Genomic DNA, 23,632 nt, shown 5'->3' on the forward strand with positions numbered 1-23,632 from the left:
GGAAAATTTCTAATCTTCAAAGGCCATATTTCGTGCTTCATCGCGAAAAGTCTTCATAAAAAAAAAAAAAAAAAAAAACAGACTGAGGAATCGATGAATACAGTACGAGATTAGCAGAGTTACGGAAACCACGGAAGTACACGTTTCTCCTGCCGTTCCCTAATTCAATACAGGCCCAGCCTTGGAGTGTCCGTCTGCAGATTCTATCAACGACCTCCAGAGACAGCCAGTTGTGCTGCACTCATTCAGAGCACTCAAATTCACTTACGGGGCAGGCTAGTGCTCAAAAGGACGCTGCCCCATGTGTACGGCGCGGTCCCCGCTGTGAATTTCGGCAATTTCGTTTGTATCGCAGTCGTTTGGGTGAAAAGGAAAGAGCGCTGCTGAACACAGGCTCTCGGAGCAGCTGCCAATTCGCTCGCGGATTGTGTCGCCAGCGAATACGTGCCGTTGAGCTGCCATTGGCAAAATATCCTCGCGGGCGGCGACACTTGTCCAACAGGGCAGTAAATGTGGCACGGCACGTACCGATGCAAAAATGTGTCACGTGGTAAAGGATGCCACAGTCAATCCAAGGGTGCCAGCTTAACGGAAACGACAAAATGCAACCGAAATATTCACGTTAGCACTGAACTGCTGCCTGTTAAGGCGCAGCGCGCCCAGGATACTTAAGCTTACGGATAGGCATGTCTATTTTTCTACACCAGAACTTTCCAAACTGGATCTCCTCACAGTCCGGGGTGTGCAGCAGTAACATCAATGGTGTCGCGAGACTAGTAAATTCAGGATGTAAAACAAATGAGAAGCTAGTGATAAAACGATACAATACGTCATTCTGTTTGTTCAGTTTAACAATGGATCACGCATAAAACGAGTGATCAGTATGTTGAATTCACTATTTTGTGCATGTAACTTCTAATTATGGCATTAGATGTGTGTCTTTCTGCAACTGTACATGGTGCTCTCCATCTCTTAACAAGCTCTTCTAGCGGCGATACACTAAAAATACACAAAAACATTCAAATAGAGCGTCTCGAACCTTTGTTGGTTCAGTGCCATCATGCAACAGCAAGAACACGAAAGTGTTCCTTTCTAATATATACTTAAAAATGGGGTTCAGAGGGTATGGAGATGAAAGGTGTCCTAAGCTGGAGTGTGTGATATGTGGAGAAAAACTTTCCATTGGAAGTATGTTTTCGAATGAACTGCTGCGCCATATTTCAACAAAATACAAAAATTTAAAAAAAAAGATTTGATGATTGCCAAAAAAACTGCAGGATAGAACAATCAGCGGAGTTATTACTAAGAAATGTAAGACCTCTGATAAAGTTCAAAAAGTTACTTATATCGGAGACTACTGTAAAAAAATTGGCATACAGAAAAAATAGAAATACACACACACACACACACACACACACACACACACACACACACACACACTTTTGCGTGAGTGTGTGCGCGTATGTGTGTCTATTGTTGACGAAGGCCTTAATGGCCGAAAGCTTTAATTCTGCGAGTCTTTTTCAAAATGGCTCTAAGCACTATGGGACTTAACATCTGAGGTCATCAGTCTGATAGTCTTTTTGTTGTGCCTATCTGCGACTCAGCATCTCCGCTATATGGTGAGTAGCAATTTTCCTTGTCATATTACTGTTACATTCCATCCAGGATTTTCCATTATTTAAAAGTTGTAGTCGGAGGGAGGAATGTCTGCAGAACACAACGGTTGGCGCAGGACTTCCCATTTCGTTTCTATGTTTTGACAGGTTTTGCGACACGACGTCGAGCACTGTCATTCTGTAAAATCAGTTTTTCGTATCTATCGCTCTATCGTGGCTTCTTGCCTTTTAAGCGCTCGGTTCAAATACATCAACTGTTTTCGTCAACGATCTCCTGTGGTTGTTTGCGTCGGTTTCGAAATCGCCTTCTGTCTTCCCCCGCCATGCCGGTCTTCCACGTCAAAATCTCCGTTCTTGAATCGTCGAAACCATTCTTTGCATGTTCTTCCACTAACAGCTGCGTCATCATAGGTCTTACGCAGCATTTTATGAGCTTCAGCCGCAGGTTTCTTCACGTTAAAGCAGAAAATTAAAACTTCCCACAAATGACGAGAATCAGGCTCGTAAGTTGTCATATTAAATCGAGAATAACTTCATGATGCAATCACAAATCGACTAATATTTTGATGGCGTTACGTTTACAAATGCCTAAGTTTGCCGCATGTCACGCTCTACCACCTGCAACACAACGAGCCGCTACTGCCATTTATTGCAAAACGGTGGAAACAAAGCTGTAGACATAATAAAAACAGTTAAACATGTAAGTTTCAGAAAGTCTCCCAGAGGTTTGCGCATGGGTCGCGCTATTCCCGTACATTACAGACCAGTCATTTTGGGTGCAGAGCTGGTAGCTAATCGTATCCCAGATGTGTTCCATCGGGTTCAGATTAGGCACATTTTGATGGCCAAGATATCAACGCGAATTTAAAATCATGCTCAAGTCGCGGTAGCACGATTCTGGCCTTGTGAAACGGACGGTTACCCTGTTGGATGATGCCAACACCAGCGGGGAAACCGTCATCCTCGGAAACCTATGTGAATACTTCCCATAACATAATTCTGCCCCCCCCCCCTCATGCACGCTCCATTCGTCACGTGGTGCATGTTTCGAGCAGCTGTTCGCCTGTATAAAAGTGTATCCGGACACGACCATCGACAGCTCCGTTCTGTATTTCTGTCGATTAAGACTGTAACATCCAGAAGGACAGGAAGCAACTGAATCTACCTATTGTGCGTATACGGTATAGTAGAAAGAAAGCATGATTAAATTTCATAGTGGTTTTGGGGGCATACAGGCTGCGACATTCCGTACACCGAGCAGCCGCCTCTGGCACCACTAAACGTTCTAAACAGGCTGAACATCGAGTGGAAGTGAGTTTGGATGAAAGGTGTTGGTACGCCATCCTATGCTGCTTCAGCTTGCAACACTACGACACGGTGTGTGACAGTATGACATTTTGTACTATGCAATGCTACTTTTTTTCACGAACGTAAATGTTTTCGCTGTTTCTTTACCATACATTATCAGTCCCAGCACTGTGATGTTAATTTCTTGTAAACGATTTAAAACAGTTTCTTTTTGTTTGTACTTTTTGTGAAGAAGACAGACTGGCAATAGCGAGAAAGTTAGTTTGTATAAAATCAACAATGTAGCCTGAAGGGTAAGGTAGGATCTTTGGTGCACTAGTGAGTAATATGCAGTAGAGGCGGTAGTAAGCAACTAAACGATAAAGGGTATGGGCGCGAAGTAGCTGCCAGTAAAAGTGGACGCGCGAGTGTTAAGAGACTCGGGCATGGTGGTTATGCGTGCTGCAAACTTTTGTGCCCGTGAGAGTCATGCAATTCCTGTGGGTCTCTGTACAGCGTTAATTTATGAAAAGGCTTCACATAAATTATAAAAGAAGATGTACTGTTTGAGTAATGCACGCATGTTATTATCGCGCCACCAGCTTGGCAGAAAGTAATACTGAACCATTTCACACACCCAGTTCTGCAAAAGACTTGCCGGTGTCTTCGAATTTTCTTTGGACAATACATTAACTGTGTGAAAATTTATTATAATGCTAAGGTGGTTATTAACCATTAAGTCATTGTTGCCTTAAAACCGGTCTATATTCTGTCATCCTAAATACTGAAAGTCACACTGTGAATGAAAGAAATATTTCAATGTAAAAAAATTATAACTTTGCCAGAAAGTAAAGGTAAGCTTTTCTCCACGCCATTCCGTACTCTGTGTACAGAAACAGTCTTAATTAATTTTTGAAAGTAATATCCGACAACTGTTGGAATTATTGAATCTTGCAAAATACCGTGACTTTTAACTTTTACTCTAATGTACTACTAACATTTACGTGTTTAGGTAAACTTCTGCACTGATTTCTTCGCTGTCTTATTTCAGCGTTGCCTTAGTAGTTGGTTGTCATTCTGGGTGACGTTCATATTTAATTACTGTATTTTTGATAACGAGTTTCAAATATTTGGAAAGGCTGGTTAGTCAGAATCAGTGACAATAACGTAATTATTACTGCATCACGTAATGCAATGTTTTGCTTTTAAAGAATTCTGTAGTTTTGAATATATACTTGAATTAGACTGAGTAATTTTTGTGTTCACTTGCCTAGACAAATTAGATCCTGGAATAATAATAATAATGTTGTCGCCCACACATGTATTACTAATCGTTACGTAAGTTCAATCTAACCTCACTGGTTTCTGAAATAAATTGACTTTAGTACAGGGGACTGTCTTACTGGTTTACGTAATGAAATTTTAGTTCCAGTGTTTTCTTTAATTAATACCATATTCTACTATTAAAATTAATCTTTGCAATTAAGCATATTTACACTCATTCGCTATTAGGGCAGTTTACGAGTAATCACACGTAGTAACGATAAGCTGTACATGTTTCCACATCAGCTCGGTTTATTTTCTTTATAACGGATGCCTTTCCAGTAGCTCCGATATACGTAATCACACTCGATTGCAATGCATACTGTATGGTGTGGGAGGACTACGAACACTACGGCTTGCATCGTGTGTAGCAACGGCTAGCGAGTGACAGCGTGCCTGTCGGTCGGCAATCTACGACCACATGTTTGGCTGCCCAGGTCAACATCGATCGCTCTCTGCATCAAGGTCAGGACACAGTGCGCAGCGTTTGTTCTGGCGTTATCTTCTTGGAAGATAAAGTCACGGATTTTTCGAAGATAGGGGCTGCCACCGGCCTTAATCCTCTATTGCTTGTGTGTCTTTTGGGAAACCAATAGTTGGGGGTTGTGTCTAACACAGAAAATAGTATGTAGTAGGTTGAAAGTAGAAATTCCGATTTATAAGTGGCTCAAATGGCTCTGAGCACTATGGGACTCAACTTCTGTGGTCATCAGTCCCCTAGAACTTAGAACTACTTAAACCTAACTAACCTAAGGACATCACACACATCCATGACCGAGGCAGGATTCGAACCTGCGACCGTAGCAGTCGCACGGTTCCGGACTGCGCGCCTAGAACCGCGAGATCACCGCGGCCGGCGATTTATAAGTAATTTAGGTTTGTTACCATAAGGCAACAAATCAAAAATATTAATTACTAATCCTTCAGTTACAGTGGCATAGATACATACTCTGTGCTAGCATTACACATAATTTCTCATACCTTAAAAATCTAATGGGACGTGATGTAAGTGGCAGACTTAATTCACTCTTTCATCTGGTTTCGCGCGTACCTATGAACACTCGACCTTCAGCAAAGGTTATCGATTTTGAACTATGTCTGCGAGTGTAACGACGCTAAACACAGTCTAGCTCGATGCAACTAGACTCAGTTGTGTTGCCCAGCAGCAGCACCATCCATGCACATGCTACTGACTATCGCAGCACCATTCACGCACATGCTATTGGCTATCTTAATATTATACTTAAATTTACGGTTTGTTGCCAAATGAAACACCATGCTATGGATGATTAACATGTAACAAATGTAACGTCTGCTCTCCGAACTACCGACTATGCGAGCCAGAAGAGATTCTGTTGTGTAATCAATGGCTCCCCATATCGTCACGCAGGTCGTTCACGGAGGCTCCGCACACGAATGCGTCCATTCTGATGCTGTAGGCAGAAGAGAAACTCTTCTGGAAAGACGACGTGCTGCCTCTCCTGGATCAGTGTTGTCAATGGCTGCAACACTGTCGCCGCGCCTTTCTCTGCCGCCGCGTCGAGAGGAACCGCAACAGTGGTTGCGCAGATGACAGGCTGTATCGTCGCACTGTTCGTGCGGATACTTGTCTCGCGGGAAACAAACCCGTTCCCGACTCAAAGGTACGTGACGTAGCTGCATTATGATGCACGGCAGAGAGAAATAACATGCCTGTCCCCTTGGACACTATTTGCGTGGTGCCATTACGAACCGTCAAGGTGTTGAATACTTCTCACCCCTCCTGAACCCATCTATTCCATATTCCCACGATACCACAACACTTGTTTGATCCCGCTCAAAGCGAGTAGCAATATCGCGGAACGATAAACCGAAATCTGCGTAGGCCGCGAACCTACCGGTGTCAAATTCGGACGTGACCTGGTAGAGGGTTCTCCTTATTACAAGACGCATAACACCCTTTGACTGAGTACCAAGCGTTCCCTGGACTTGTATTTATTCAGATCTTCTATTAGTCCATGTCCTCCTTCCTCCTCTCTCTGTCCATCCGCTCCTACCTCCTCTTTCTACCCAACTCCTCCTCCTTCATTTCTCTGACCATCTGCCCCCCCCCCCCCCTCTCTCTCTCTCTCGCTTCTTTTCCCCCTCCAATAGGGAGCAGCTCGTGGTACACGTGCAGTCTTAGGCGTCAAGTCACGGTTCGCGCAGCGCCCCCCATCGGAGGTTCGAGTCCTTTCTCGGGCATGGGTGTGTGTGTTGTCCTTAACGTTAAGTTAGTTAGTTTAAGTAGTGTCTAAGCCTAGAGACCGATGATCTCAGCAGCTTGGTCGCATAGGAACTTAACACAAATTTCCAAAATTTACCAAGAAGAGTTTGCTGGTTCTTATCTCCACAGAATTTCTTTCCAGATAGGAAGTAATATGTGTACCGATTTTGGTTGAAATCGATTCAGGGGTTTAGGAGAAGCTTTTTGTCTGTGACTTTGCCTACGTACGTATGTTACATGTAGGTCTATTTGACATATATTTAACACTTTTCACACATATTTCACCTGTATCTCTCGCGAATTTCGCCCTCACTTTCGTTTCCACGCAGTTCAATGTTTATGACAGCATATCTCCTGAACTCTGTATCGTACTACGACATAATTTTGTAGTTGCACCCAGCACCCGGAAGGCGTTCGATACAGTTCCGCACTGTCGCCTGATAAAGGAAGAGCCTACGGAATATCAGACCAGCTGTGTGGCTGGATTGAAGAGTTTTGAGCAAACAAAACACACCATGTTCTTCTCAACGGAGAGACGTCTACAGACGTTAAAGTAACCTCTGGCGTGCCACAGGGGAGTGTTATGAGACCATTGCTTTTCACAATATACATATAAATGACCTAGTAGATAGTGTCGGAAGTTTCGCGGATGATATTGTATACAGAGAAGTTGCAGCATTAGAAAATTGCAGCGAAATGCAGGAAGATCTGCAGCGAATAGACACTTGGTGCAGGGATCGGCAACTGACCCTTAACATAGACAAATGTAATGTATTCCGAATACATAGAAAGAAGGATCCTTTATTGTATGATTATATGATAGCGAAACAAACACTGGTAGCAGTTACTTATGTAAAATATCTGGGAGTATGCGTACGGAACGATTTGAAGTGGAATGATCATATAAAATTAATTGTTGGTAAGGCGGGTGCCAGGTTGAGATTCATTGGGAGAGTCCTTAGAAAATGTAGTCCATCAACAAAGGAGATGGCTTACAAAACACTCGTTCGACCTATACTTGAGTATTGCTCATCAGTGTGGGATCCGTACCAGGTCGGATTGACAGAGGAGATAGAGAAGATCCAAAGAAGAGCGGCGCGTTTCGTCTCAGGGTTATTTGGTAAGCGTGATAGCGTTACGGAGAAGTTTAGCAAACTCAAGTGGCAGACTCTGCAAGAGAGGCGTTCTGCATCGCGGTGTAGCTTGCTGTCCAGGTTTAGAGAGGGTGCGTTTCTGGATGAGGTACCGAATATATTGCTTCCCCCTACTTATACCTCCCGAGGAGATCACGAATGTAAAATTAGAGATTCGAGCGCGCATGGAGGCTTTCCGGCAGTCGTTCTTCCCACTAACCATACGCGACTGGAACAGGAAAGGGAGATAATGACAGTGGCACGTAAAGTGCCCTCCGCCACACACCGTTGGGTGGCTTGCGGAGTATAAATGTACATGTAGTATACTTGGTTACTGCGAAATGTGTTGCAAATAGAATTCATAGAAAAGATGTCATAATTCTAAACATCATGTATGACGCGCAGTTTTTCACGTGTCAGTGTTTGTGACATCATGTCTCTTGAACTATGTCTCGCACAAAGATACAATTTACAGGTACATTGAGTGGTATACATGAATAGTGTTTGCAAAATATGTCGCGAATATAGTTAGTAGTAAAGAAGAAATAAATCAAAAAGTTATGCCTCATGCGACAGTTTTACTGTATAAACAGCGGAACTGTAGTAAACGATAAACTTTTTTCCTTCCATCATTTTTTGGCGGTCGTCAGCGAGAAAAAGTTTCCTGTAGATTTGAAATTATGTATAAAGTTTGTTGCAAGTTACTAAATACTTCCATTATCCGTTATTTGATGAATAAAGTCTGGGCTACACTCCTTTTTCACAAAATCGGTGTAGTAGTTTAGGAGAATATGTGGAAGAAATAAACACTGCGCCGGATAATCTCTCCTTTTCTGATGAATGTAGCTGGCATTATTCCTAGTTACTTTGTGCGGTTGCACTGGAATCCCAATCATTTGCGTATCCAAGCATGTAGAACACTACGGTGTTTTTTGCATGCTGCCTTCACGGTGTTGCAGTTTTAATGGACAACAGTGTATAATGCCAGTTTTCATGCTACTTTTATGCGAGGGAAATTGCTTGTACAATGACCAACGTTCAGACGATGTTATAATTGATCGAACAGTCCAAAGATGTGCTGCCAGTTCGCAGCGTACAGCGGTCATTATGTTCCGGCGATCACACATATCAGGCGTGACTTGGTGACATGTCTCATCGCCGAAATACTGTGCCCGCTATAAACTGTGAACCGGCAACACGACGGTGAACTGTTCAATCAACTAACATGGCGGGTGGAACAGAAGAATCACAGATGTTGTGGTTCTTTCTTGCCTGTTCCTGCGTTTGACCCAGCTGTACACCATTAAGTTACACGATAAACTTTTAGTTACCAAACAGCTCGACGTATTTGGTTAAGACACTCGACTCCCATTCAGGAGGAGCGGGATTCGAATGCTCGTCCTGCCATTAATAGTCAAGGTTTGTCTCGTGTATGGCCTACTAAGCCGATGTTTCTTCTCTGATGACCTTATAGCAAACGAGGCCCTCAATTCTGACCTCCCATCTTCGCTAACAAAGAGCAGAAAATCAACTCGGTTTAATGGTTGCAGTGTTTTCATTTTCAAAAATTTCATCGTTCAGCAAAGTAACGTAACGTGAGACATCGAACACAATACTTTGAGGTATACTATATCATAATTTTATCTAGCATGCACGTTGTAAATACCCACGGTACAGTCTACGGGGATCTGCTAAAAGTCGTGAGATACCGGTAGTCAAAACAGTGGTATGGCGCAAAAAAGTGGTGGTGGTATAAGAGTTGTAAAAATGGTGCGTTATAAGTATTTCTTCAGTTAGAAAATTTCGAGGGCTGTGTGAATTTTTCTAACGCAGTTTCGGCAACACAGTACAATATATCATATCCCGAATGCAGAGCGAGACGCCTGTAATGCTGCTACGCCGAAGCTGTTCGGCCATTCAGGACACATCGATCCACGGAGCTGAAAATGGATTCAGAGTACTTCCTCGAACGCATCATTTCGCAACACGATCAGCGTAGTGGCCGATCGTGTACGCTAAATGATGGTAACCTCAGACATGTGAGCAGCCCCGTCCATTCAAATGAACAACAGATACTGCCTCACGCAACATCCACATTAAAGCTGGAATATCGAGAGACGTGTCACTGTGGTCAGACCAGCGACATTTAACGTCATAGCATCTGTGAGAGCAAGTAACTGAAAAAGTGTCTTGTGATGATCTCTCCACAGGCAAAAGATTTCGGCCATCTGTATCCCCGGTTGGGGGCTGCCAGTGGGGAGGTAATCTTGAAAAGAACAAAAGGGTAGCATATTTCCAATCGAAACGTGAAATGACACAAATTTCAACGTGGTAGGGAAGCTATAAAATCTGAAATCGGAAACGCACAGGCTGATTCTAGATACAGTAGGGGTCAGTGAAGTGAAATGGAAAGATTATAACGATTTCTGTCAGACGCACAATATCAACAGCAGCATACAATGGTATAACGCTTGACAGAGCGTCAAGCACATTCATTGGACTCTGACGGTACAATGGGAAAACTGTTGTGAACTGGATATACGATACTAGTGTGACATAAAGACAGAAACAAGACGTAACCAACGCATGCACTATGCAGTATGGCTGTGGTACCGCAATAATCAGTAGGTTTTTTTTTTTCAAGACCAGTAAACTCATATTCCGCAAGAAATCAAACTCTGATATTTGAAATGGCTTCAAACTTATGATTACTTTACAAATGAATTTCTTTGTTAAATATTTGACGTTAAGCATGTAAACGAGAAAAATTTAAGAAAATGTTTGACATTACGTTTAAAATTGTTGTTAATCGCTAAGTGCTCTCATTGTAAACACGAGATAAGTTTAGTCTGGGTATTTTGTACTCCGTTCTAAGTAAAAGCTAGTTTTCATGCGTCTCAATCTTTATATGTCTTATCTCCTGAACTGTAAGTCGTACAATGATATAATTTTGCAGCTACATCTACAAAATTTGCTGCTAATAGAATTAGTAGTGAAGAAGTAATGAACTGAAATGTCATGCCTGATGCGGCAGTTTTGCTGCAGGAACAGCGAAAATGTAGTGACACACTTTTTCCCTTTCATTTGTTGTGAATTTTGTAGTGAGTGTCAGCAAGAAAAAGTCTGGTACAGTTTTGAAATTGTGTGTAAAGTCTGTTGCAAGTCGCTAGATGCTTCCATTCTCAAATACTGGATCAATACAGCCGTAAGTTACGGTGCCTCAAGACATATACGCAGTTTCACACTGAAATACTTGTCTTCCTGAGCCGGCCGGGGTGGCCGAGCGGTTCTAGGCGCTACAGTCTGGAACGGCGCGACCGCTACGGTCGCAGGTTCGAATCCTGCCACGGGTATGGATGTGTGTGATGTCCTTAGGTTAGTTAGGTTTAAGTAGTTCTAAGTTCTAGGGGACTGATGACATCAGAAGTTAAGTCCCATAGTGCTCAGAGTCATTTGAACAATTTTTTTGTCTTACTGAGTTACACATCCAGCGTAATGAACTGATTTTGACAGCATTTTTTTAATTCGGTCAATAATTATACGAAATATTGAAAATCCAATTTTTGTTCCTCCAGGAAATCGTTAGTTTAGCAACCTGAAACGGTGACTCTGTTCCATGAAACATGGACCGGTTTAGCCATTTAGTAATATAAATTTGTTTGGGTTTCGGTATTATGTGGAATTAATCATTATCGAGGTTGTAGAGTCGCAGCACACGTTCGGATAGGGAAGGGATAGGGAGGTGAAAATGTCTGGTTCTTTTTCAAAGAAATCATTCCGGTATTCCCTTAACTAATCCACAAAAACCGCGCAAAACTTAAATCAGGGTGGTTAATCATGAACTGTAACCTATCTCCAGCCGAAGGCAATACCAGTGTCATAACCACTGTGCGACCTCAATCGGTATTGTTTCTCGGGTTGTCTAGAGGACTGGCGCCTCTATGGGCTACAAATTCTCCGACGCTGTAGTTGCTATTTAGAAGCCCCTTCAATACGTAAGAGTCCAGATACTTTGTACGTCTAATGACGCCTCATACCACACCTGGTGTTATTCTGCTATGCTGTTTAACACCAAAGTCTGTCAGACTACGCTCACCCATCAGCGTCGTTTTGAACATGTGATCATATCTGTGAGACCGGATGAAATGTAAAAAATGAGAAAGCCACTCAAAACGATAGCGACGAAATTAACGTGCTCACTGCTCGTAGTCGTTGGTAGATGAAGAAATAACATCAGTGCTACAGTTCATCTGCAAACTGGAGAGCGAGCAGGCGAGTCTGCACTGTCTCTAACTCCATCACAAGCAGAAACGACAGGCTGTTTCACAAAGTTATACCGGAACTTCTGCAGTCTGCCTTTTTAAACCAATGATGATGCAGTGCGCAGGGTGCCCCTGAAGCGTTTATTTTTCTGTAAACGCGTGAATAATGAGATAAAAATATAAATAACTAAAGTAAGTAACGCAAAACACGCACACTGACAGGACCTACGCAAATCATCACATGCTGCAGTATCCTATTAAATGTGAAATCGATTCTTTGAGAGCTACTAGCTCTTCAGTTCACTGGAAGACTATAGCACTTCAGCTCGCTGCACAGTGTCCAATCGCCGACACACAGAAGACCACATCTGTTAAGAGATCTGCATCTGGCGTTTATGCTCGGTGCATGTAGTTCCGAGAAAGACCGGGAGATGTTAATACAGCCACTTTGCACGCGGGTAGCAACTGCACTCGAGTTCTTTCACGCTCGTTGAGCACCCAATGCTCGAATGCCCCAACCATCTATCTACTCTGATTACCCATTCGCTGCTCAGTTGCTCGTTGTCGGAGCATGACGCGCGTACGTAAGACGAAGGAGAATATTAAAACGGAATTTGATTCTAAAGAACACATTCTAAGTGCGAGAGGCAGTGGTCGCAGCAGAGTTTGGGAGATATTTTCATTCAGATCCAGTGTAACACATCTCCAGAATACCATAAAATATAAGTTCTGAAGCACTGCAGTTTCACTGAACGCTAAAAAGTGTGTAGACGTGCGGCCAGAGATCTATGTTCATTTATGTTAATATCAGGTGGTGAATTTCGTGCTTTATGTCAGGAATTTGTAAACGGTGTTCAGAATTGGGACATGTTGACACCCTAACATTTTGCCTCATTCTACGACAGTAGCACGAAACACAGGAAGAACAGCCGATGAAATATGACGAGTATGATGTGCAGTATATTCAGGCCATGAGGGTGAAGGTATGTGCATTTACAGTGGATATGTGGGCCAATAGAGATGGGAAAAATTGTAATCAACCTGTTACTGTGCACTTAATCATGATCAGCCATTGCCAGTATGGTACTGATAACAATTCACTTTCCTCAGAAGAAAAATATCTGGGGAATTTGTTTAAGAACTACGTTGAGGAAACATTATTTACCTTACGAGTAAATCACCAGCATCTTCATATTTTATTCGTCACTGACCGAGGAGCTAATATAAGCATGGCCTTGTAATCCTTTCAGCATTACGCATGCATTATATATGTTTAGAACACAATACTGAAAAACGTTTCCATGACGATTACTTGAAGAATAAGGTTACACTGGCGCATTCCACGATTTTTGCTGCCAAAGTTATTTTCCGTTTCAATGAAGACAACCAGTGATACACACACACACTTGAAACAAGAAACGGTGACTAGATGAACAGCTTGTTTAGAATGTTACTTTGTAGTCAGGCAGTACGACAACATCGTGGAAATCCTTGAAGAGAAGGGTATTTCCGAAAAACATACAAGTTACGATAACAATACTGTCAGGAATCGTGACAATTTTAAAGCCAATCACACATGCAACAGAAGCGCTCGAAGACAAGAATTATCCTACAATTCAGCTTGTTTCGCTACGGGTTTACAAACAGAAGTCATGGTAACGCAATGCCCGACGATACAGAAGTACATTTAAATTACCACATATACCAGGTTTTATATTTTCACACACGCTGCGCGTCCAGCAAATGAAAACTGAATTTAACTCAAAAACGCCAATTTCAGTGTCCCTGGTATCTGAGAGTACAGTATAACTGTCACATTGTCGTCTGTTAACTATAGGTACCACGAGTGCTGGAAAAGCGCTGTCTCCGTTTCACAGGGGAGAAAATCGAAATTCGGACGTTGCAGAGAATACCAAAATTTCTGTGGCTGCTCTTTAGATTGTTAAAAATCATGCCCGCTTATGATTGAGATGACTTATTAAATACTGTGCAATACATCTGTGATGAAATATCAGTTCCAGGTAAATTAGGAGAAAATTACAAGAAGTATTTTACTCTGTTTTTGTGATACCTGCAAATATTATTTAGGACCACCGAGGGACTGTCAGCAGTGCTCACCAGCCAAAAAATGAAGACTCTATTTTCAGAGTAACTAGCTGTGCGCAACGCCGTACTTAATCTACCGACGAGTTTGACTTGTGTTTAGCCCTAACGGATAATGGTGACGGCGACAATACACTTGAAAGGTGGAAGAAACGATAAGAGAGAATAGTTTGGAGACAATTTTGCTTCCGTTTGATTTCCAATTTCTTAGGCGGTAAAACCCAGGTACTGTATGTACACTTTAATCAATAAAACAGATGGTGTCATAAAAAAACAGCAATACGATTTTTCATTCTGAGAGCGACTGTCGTTACATAAATTGGTAGATAGTCAGTTTTCCTGTTAAACTTTGAATTGTTTGCAGATTTTCGTTATTGCATAAAGTGAGCAATTTGCTCTTATGGATCGAAGTGCTATCTCTCTTAGACACTACCACCCAGGAATACACTACATTGGTCTGGGTGTAGCGGCGTCAAATGATGGGAGATGCCAAAGGCAACGTGAGCCTGCAGTCACACAGAGCTGCTACTATTAACGGCGCCAACAGCAAACGGCGAACGCCTCTCCGTAGCGTGGCGCCCCGCTCGACCGCAGCCTTCTCTGCCCGCTCGGGGCTTTCATACTAGCGCACGCCATCCCTGAGCGAGTACGAGCGAGCAAAGTGCCCAATTTGCATATCTCTGTCATCAGTCGCAGCTATTTTGCGTCGAATTAAATCTTGTGAACGTAGTGTATGCTCCCATACGACCTTACAGACAAGATGTGTTGACCTGTTTCCCTACGGTAGGAACGCTGTGTTTCATATTCAAAAAGTACGACGTTTGAATTGTTAAACCCAAGGCCTCTTGCCACATGAACTGTTGTAACATTCTTTAAGAATCTCGTAATGCTGTACTAATTACGGTTCGCCGGCAGGATTTAGCCTGCACTTGGAGCAGTGTTTTATCCTGGATCTCGAAGATCTCGCAACTTACAGACGACGATTTTATGATGAAGTGCCGACGTTACTTCTAAGATGATCGTATTATACTGTATACAGGGTGGTCCATTGATAGAGCCCGGGCCAAATATCTCACTAAATGAGCATCAAACGAAAATACTAAAAAGAACGAAACTCGTCTACCTTGAAGGGGGAAACCAGATGGCGCTATGGTTGGCCCGCTAGATGGCGCTGCCATAGGTCAAACGGATATCAACTGCGTTTTTTTAAACAGGAACCCCCATTTTTATTACATATTCGTGTAGCACGTAAAGACATATGAATGTTTTAGTTGGGCCACTTTTTTCGCTTTGTGATAGATGGCACTGCAATAGCCACAAACGTATAAGTACGTGGTATCACGTAACATTCCGCCAGTGCGGACGGTATTTGCTTCGTGATACATTACCGTGTTAAAATGGACCGTTTACCAATTGCGGAAAAGGTCGATATCGTGTTGATGTATGGCTATTCTGATCAAAATGCCCAACGGGCGTGTGCCATGTACGCTGCTCGGTATCCTGGACGACATCGTCCAAGTCTCCGGACCGTTCGCCGGATAGTAGCGTTATTTAAGGAAACAGGAAGTGTTCAGCCACATGTGAAACGTCAACCACGACCTGCAACAAATGATGATGCCCAAGTAGGTGTTTTAGCTGCTGTCGCGGCTAATCCGCACATCAGTAGCAGACAAATTGCGCGAGAATCGGGAACCTCAAAAACGTCGGTGTTGAGAATGCTACACTTCAACATCGATTGCACCCGTACCATACTTCCATTCACCAGGAATTGCATGGCGACGATTTTGAACGTCCTGTACCGTTCTGTCACCGGGCACAAGAGAAATTATGGGACGATGACAGATTTTTTGCACGCGTTCTATTTAGCGACGAAGCGTCATTCACCAACAGCGGTAACGTACACCGGCATAATATGCACTATTGGGCAACGGAATATCCACTATGGCTGCGACAAGTGGAACATCAGCGACCTTGGCGGGTTAATGTAGGTGCGGCATTATGGGAGGAAGGATAACTGGCCCCCATTTTATCGATGGCAATCTAAATGGTGCAATGTATGCTGATTTCCTACGTAATATTCTACCGATGTTACTACAAGATGTTTCACTGCATGACAGGATGGCGATGTACTTCCAAGATGATGGATGTCCGGCACATAGCTCGCGTGCGGTTGAAGCTGTATTGAACAGCATATTCCATGACAGGTGGATTGGTCGTCGAAGCGCCATACCACGGCGCGCACGTTCACCGGATCTGACGTCCCCGAATTTTTTTCTGTGGGAAAAGTTGAAAGATATTTGCTATCGTGATCCACCGACAACGCCTGACAACATGCGCCAGCGCATTGTCAATGCATGTGCGAACATAACGAAAGGCGAACTACTCGCTGTTGAGAGGAATGTCGTTACACGTATTGCCAAATGCATTGAGGTTGACGGACATCATTTTGAGCATTTATTGCATTAATGTGGTATTTACAGATAATCACGCTGTAACAGCATGTGTTCTCAGAAATGATAAATTCACAAACGTCCATGTATCACATTGGGCCAGCCGAAATAAAATGTTCAAAAGTACCTACGTACTGTATTTTAATTAAAAAAAACCTACCTGTTACCAACTGTTCGTCTAAAATTGTGAGCCACATGTTTGTGACTATTACAGCGCCATCTATCACAAAGCGAAAAAAGTGGTCCAACTAAAACATTCATATTTCTTTACGTACTACACGAATATGTAATAAAAAATGGGGGCTCCTATTTTAAAAAACGCAGTTGATATCCGTTTGACATATGGCAGCGCCATCTAGCGGGCCAATCATAGCGCCATATGGTTTCCCCCTTCAAGCTAGACAAGTTTCGTTCTTTGTAATTTTTTCGTTTGACGCTTATTTCGTGAAATATTTGGGCCGGTCATAATCAATGTCGTCGGAGTTGGTGAAAACATAGCCTTAGGAAATCGTTCAATAATTTTAGAAGAACCAATATAAATATGTTTGAAAACACAGGAAATACTATTCGGAAATACGAACCTGATGAATGGACTCATGAATCATTAATTTCATTATCCCAGAGAGATACAAAAATCATTGTGCAAAGGTATAGCGCACCATGGAGTCAATGCTCCATCTTTTTTCGTAAAAGGGAACTATCTCCCCTTCAGTGAGCAGTTCTTATAAAATCTATTTGGTTTTTCATAACTTGAATATGAGGGCAATCCTTTCTAAACAAGTAGCTACTGTACCCTTATTTTAAAGGCATTCCACAAAATGAGAAGATAGTAGTTTGTGTTTCGCAGCTCTAGATTCTGGGACAGTTCTTTTGCAGGACGGAACTAGTGAAGCATAGTTCTCTACATGTATCCATGGTGCCACCTGTTTTATCGAACAAATTCTGATCGTAATTATGATTTGTTTCACCGATATCGATTTTAATTTAACGAATTCGTGACGCCTCTGTCCCGAAGTTCTTCCACGGTGTGCGGATTCCTGAAAAATGTCCCGAATAGTAGTAAAAGATGGGCGGCCACTGACCTGGCACTGAAGATGGTGGCGAGCGCGAGAAAGCAGCCGTCGGCGACCTGCGGGCTGCCCGTGTAGCAGCGGTCCACCACCCAGTCCAGCAGCGGGCCGATGTCCGGGTTGCATTCCAGCAGCAGCACTGCCGTCTCCCGCGCCAGCTGGTAGATCTGCAGCACACAGCACACACTCCTACACCAGCACACACTCCTACACCACCAGCATAACGCGGAAACAGGCGAGAGATGATACTTGCATAAAAGCGGAGACATGACATCAGCTCATACATACACACAATCTAACCCGATGTACAAAGCCATGGCTTACTAAAGGGATAAAAATATCTTGTAAACAGAAAAGGGAAATGTATCTTATAGCTAGGAGGAGTAATGATCCCGAAACAATGAAACATTATAAAAACTACTGCACTGTATTAAGAAAAGTTATTAAAAAGTCCAGAAGCATATGCATTATGTCTGAGATTAGCACCTCTGATAATAAAATTAAAACAATTTGGAATATTGTGAAAAGGGAAACAGGGCAACCGAGATCACCGGAAGACAGTATTTCTATCAAACACAATGAAAAGTTTGTTAACAAGAAGTCAGAAGTAGAAAACATTTTTAATAATCATTTTTTAAGTGTTGTAGAGAAAATAGGTTCCAGCTATTCATTAAAAAATGCAAGGTAGTATATGGAAGAGGCAGTACCTACGCAATTTGATAAAATTAAAAGCTCACATGAAATTGATGGCATTTCCAACAGAGTACTAAAAGCTTGGTCCCAAAAAATAAGTAGGATTCTCAGCCACATATGTAGTAGCTCAGTGAAACAGGGAATTTTTCCAGATAGACTGAAATATGCTATTGTTCAACCATCGTATAAAAAAGGGGATAGATCTGATGCTAACAACTACTGCCCAATCTCACTTCTGACAACTTTGTCCAAAATTCTTGAAAAAGTAATGTATTCAAGAGTAGCATCACATATTTGTAAAAATGAAGTACTTACAAAATGTCAATTTGGTTTTCAGAAAGGCTTTTCAACAGAAAATGCTATATATGCTTTCACTGATCAAACATTAAATGCAATGAATAACCGAACATCACCCATTGGGATATTTTGTGATCACTCAAAGGCTTTTGATAGTGTGAATCATGAAATTCTTCTATATAAGCTTAAGTATTGTGGTATGAGTGGGACAGTGCACAAATGGTTTAATTCATACTTAACTGGAAGAATGCAGAAGGTTGAAATTAACAGTACAGATAGTCTACAAAAACCAGCAGAGTCCTCTAACTAGGGAGGTATCAAGAATGGTGCCCCACAGGGTTCAGTCTTGGGTCCCTTATTGTTCTTAATATACACTCCTGGAAATTGAAATAAGAACACCGTGAATTCATTGTCCCAGGAAGGGGAAACTTTATTGACACATTCCTGGGGTCAGATACATCACATGATCACACTGACAGAACCACAGGCACATAGACACAGGCAACAGAGCATGCACAATGTCGGCACTAGTACAGTGTATATCCACCTTTCGCAGCAATGCAGGCTGCTATTCTCCCATGGAGACGATCGTAGAGATGCTGGATGTAGTCCTGTGGAACGGCTTGCCATGCCATTTCCACCTGGCGCCTCAGTTGGACCAGCGTTCGTGCTGGACGTGCAGACCGCGTGAGACGACGCTTCATCCAGTCCCAAACATGCTCAATGGGGGACAGATCCGGAGATCTTGCTGGCCAGGGTAGTTGACTTACACCTTCTAGAGCACGTTGGGTGGCACGGGATACATGCGGACGTGCATTGTCCTGTTGGAACAGCAAGTTCCCTTGCCGGTCTAGGAATGGTAGAACGATGGGTTCGATGACGGTTTGGATGTACCGTGCACTATTCAGTGTCCCCTCGACGATCACCAGTGGTGTACGGCCAGTGTAGGAGATCGCTCCCCACACCATGATGCCGGGTGTTGACCCTGTGTGCCTCGGTCGTATGCAGTCCTGATTGTGGCGCTCACCTGCACGACGCCAAACACGCATACGACCATCATTGGCACCAAGGCAGAAGCGACTCTCATCGCTGAAGACGACACGTCTCCATTCGTCCCTCCATTCACGCCTGTCGCGACACCACTGCAGGCGGGCTGCACGATGTTGGGGCGTGAGCGGAAGACGGCCTAACGGTGTGCGGGACCGTAGCCCAGCTTCATGGAGACGGTTGCGAATGGTCCTCGCCGATACCCCAGGAGCAACAGTGTCCCTAATTTGCTGGGAAGTGGCGGTGCGGTCCCCTACGGCACTGCGTAGGATCCTACGGTCTTGGCGTGCATCCGTGCGTCGCTGCGGTCCGGTCCCAGGTCGACGGGCACGTGCATCTTCCGCCGACCACTGGCGACAACATCGATGTACTGTGGAGACCTCACGCCCCACGTGTTGAGCAATTCGGCGGTACGTCCACCCGGCCTCCCGCATGCCCACTATACGCCCTCGCTCAAAGTCCGTCAACTGCACATACGGTTCACGTCCACGCTGTCGCGGCATGCTACCAGTGTTAAAGACTGCGATGGAGCTCCGTATGCCACGGCAAACTGGCTGACACTGACGGCGGCGGTGCACAAATGCTGCGCAGCTAGCGCCATTCGACGGCCAACACCGCGGTTCCTGGTGTGTCCGCTGTGCCGTGCGTGTGATCATTGCTTGTACAGCCCTCTCGCAGTGTCCGGAGCAAGTATGGTGGGTCTGACACACCGGTGTCAATGTGTTCTTTTTTCCATTTCTAGGAGTGTATATTGATGACTTGCCACACTATATTCACGAATATGCAAAGTTAGTCCTTTTTGCTGATGATACAAGTATAGTAATTACACCCAAGAAGCAAGAATTAGCTGCGGAAATTGCAAATAATGTCTTTCAGAAAATTATTCAGTGGGTCTCTGCAAATGGACTCTCACTAAATTTTGAGAAAACACAGTTTATACAATTCTGTACAGTAAATGGCATAACACCATTGATAAATATAGAAAATGAACGGAAGTCTGTTGCTAAGGCAGAATACTCAAAATTTCCAGATGTGTGCACTGATGAGAAATTGAATTGGAAGAAACATGTCGATGATCTGCTGAAATGGTTAGGTTCAGCTACTTACGCTATTAGGGTTATTGCAAATTTTGGTGATAAACATATCAGTAAATTGGCCTACTATGCCTATTTTCATTTACTGCTTTCATATGGCATCATATTTTGGGGCAATTCGTCATTAAGAGAGAAAGTATTCATTGCATAAAATCGTGTAACCAGAATAAGAGCTGGAGCCCACCCAAGATTATCTTGCACACATTTCTTTAAGGAACTCGGGATATTCACAGTACCTTCGCAATACATATATTCACTTACGAAATTTGTCATTAATAAACCATGTTGTTGTTGTTGTGGTCTTCAGTCCTGAGACTGGTTTGATGCAGCTCTCCATGCTACTCTATCCTGTGCAAGCTTCATCATCTCCCAGTACCTACTGCAACCTACATCCTTCTGAATCTGCTTAGTGTATTCATCTCTTGGTCTCCGTCTACGATTTTTAACCTCCACGCTGCCCTCCAATGCTAAATTTGTGATCCCTCGATGCCTCAAAACATGTCCTACCAACCGATCCCTTCTTCTAGTCAAGTTGTGCCACAAACTTCTCTTCTCCCCAATCCTATTCAATACCTCCTCATTGGTTACGTGATCTACCCACCTTATATTCAGCATTCTTCTGTAGCACCACATTTCGATAGCTTCTATTCTCTTCTTGTCCAAACTATTTATCGTCCATGTTTCATTTCCATACATGGCTACACTCCATACAAATACTTTCAGAAACGACTTCCTGACACTTAAATCTATACTCGATGTGAACAAATTTCTCTTCTTGAGAAACGCTTTCCTTGCCATTGCCAGTCTACATTTTATATCCTCTCTACTTCTACCACATTCGGTTATTTTACTCCATAAATAGCAAAACTCCTTTACTACTTTAAGTGTCTCATTTCCTAATCTAATTCCCTCAGCATCACCCGACTTAATTTGACTACATTCCATTATCCTCGTTTTGCTTTTGTTGATGTTCATCTTATATCCTCCTTTCAAGACACTGTCCATTCCGTTCAACTGCTCTTCCAAGTCCTTTGCTGTCTCTGACAGAATTACAATGTCATCGGCGAACCTCAAAGTTTTTATTTCTTCCCCATGGATTTTAATACCTACTCCGAATTTTTCTTTTGTTTCCTTTACTGCTTGCTCAATATACAAATTGAATAACGTCAGGGATAGGCTACATCCCGTCTCACTCCTTTCCCAACCACTGCTTCCCTTTCATGCCCCTCGACTCTTATAACTGCCATTTGGTTTCTGTACAAATTGTAAATAGCCTTTCGCTCCCTGTATTTTACCCCTGCCACCTTCAGAATTTGAAAGAAAGTATTCCAGTTAACATCGTCAAAAGCTTTCTCTAAGTCTAAGATAAGTCGTAAGGTCAGTATTGCCTCACGTGTTCCAACATTTGTACGGAATCCAAACTGATCTTCCCCGAGGTCGGCTTCTACCAGTTTTTCCATTCGTCTGTAAAGAATTCGCGTTAGTATTTTGCAGCTGTGACTTATTAAACTGATAGTTCGGTAATTTTCACATCTGTCAACACCTGCTTTCTTTGGGATTGGAATTATTATATTCTTCTTGAAGTCTGAGGGTATTTCGCCTGTCTCATACATCGTGCTCACCAGATGGTAGAGTTTTGTCATGACTGGCTCTCCCGAGGCCATCAGTAGTTCTAATGGAATGTTGTCTACTCCCGGGGCCTTGTTTCGACTCAGGTCTTTCAGTGCTCTGTCAAACTCTTCACGCAGTATCTTATCTCCCATTTCGTCTTCATCTACATCCTCTTCCATATCCATAATATTGTCCTCAAGTACATCGCCCTTGTATAAACCCTCTATATACTCCTTCCACATTTCTGCCTTCCCTTCTTTGCTTAGAGCTGGGTTGCCATCTGAGCTCTTGATATTCATACAAGTGGTTCTCTTTCCTCCAAAGGTCTCTTTAATTTTCCTGTAGGCAGTATCTATCTTACCCCTAGTGAGACAAGCCTCTGCATCCTTACATTTGTCCTCTAGCCATCCCTGCTTAGCCATTTTGCATTTCCTGTCGATATCATTTTGGAGACGTTTGTATTCCTTTTTGCCTGCTTCATTTACTGCATTTTTATATTTTCTCCTTTCATCAATTAAATTCAATATTTCTTATGTTACCCAAGGATTTCTATTAGCCCTCGTCTTTTTACCTACTTTATCGTCTGCTGCCTTCACTACTTCATCCCTCAGAGCTACCCATTCTTCTTCTCCTGTATTTCTTTCCCCCATTCCTGTCAATTGTTCCCTTATGCTCTCCCTGAAACTCTCTACAACCTCTGGTTCTTTCAGTTTATCCAGGTCCCATCTCCTTAAATTCCCACCTTTTTGCAGTTTCTTCAGTTTCAATCTGCAGTTCATAACCAATAGATTGTGGTCAGAATCCACATCTGCCCCAGGAAATGTCTTACAATTTAAAACCTGGTTCCTAAATCTCTGTCTTACCATTATATAGTCTATCTGATACCTTTTAGTATCTCCAGGATTCTTCCAGGTATACAACCTTCTTTTATGATTCTTGAACCAAGTGTTAGCTATGATTAAGTTATGCTCTGTGCAAAATTCTACCAGGCGGCTTCCTCTTTCATTTCTTAGCCCCAATCCATATTCACCTACTATGTTTCCTTCTCTCCCTTTTCCTGCTGACGAATTCCAGTCACCCATGACTATTAAATTTTCATCTCCCTTCACTACCTGAATAATTTCTTTTATCTCGTCATACATTTCATCTATTTCTTCATCTTCTGCAGAGCTAGTTGGCATATAAACTTGTACTACTGTAGTAGGCATGGGCTTTGTGTCTATCTTGGCCACAATAATGCGTTCACTATGCTGTTTGTAGTAGCTAACCCGCACTCCTATTTTTTTATTCATTATTAAACCTACTCCTGCATTACCCCTATTTGATTTTGTATTTATAACCCTGTAATCACCTGACCAAAAGTCTTGTTCCTCCTGCCACCGAACTTCACTAATTCCC

At 42.9% G+C, this 23,632-nt stretch overlaps 1 protein-coding gene across 1 annotated transcript in view; it reads right to left on the reverse strand.

Annotated features, from left to right (window-relative positions):
* Nucleotides 1-23,632, reverse strand: part of LOC126195200 (protein furry) — a 1,217,589-nt gene that overhangs the window by 942,795 nt on the left and 251,162 nt on the right. The window contains exon 23 of the mRNA XM_049933718.1: nt 17,505-17,659. Within this exon, the coding sequence (XP_049789675.1) occupies nt 17,505-17,659 (155 nt within the window). The remainder of the gene's footprint in view (nt 1-17,504; nt 17,660-23,632) is intronic.

This window comes from Schistocerca nitens, chromosome 1 (genome assembly GCF_023898315.1).
Source record: "Schistocerca nitens isolate TAMUIC-IGC-003100 chromosome 1, iqSchNite1.1, whole genome shotgun sequence".
NCBI classification, from domain to species: Eukaryota; Metazoa; Arthropoda; class Insecta; order Orthoptera; family Acrididae; genus Schistocerca; species Schistocerca nitens.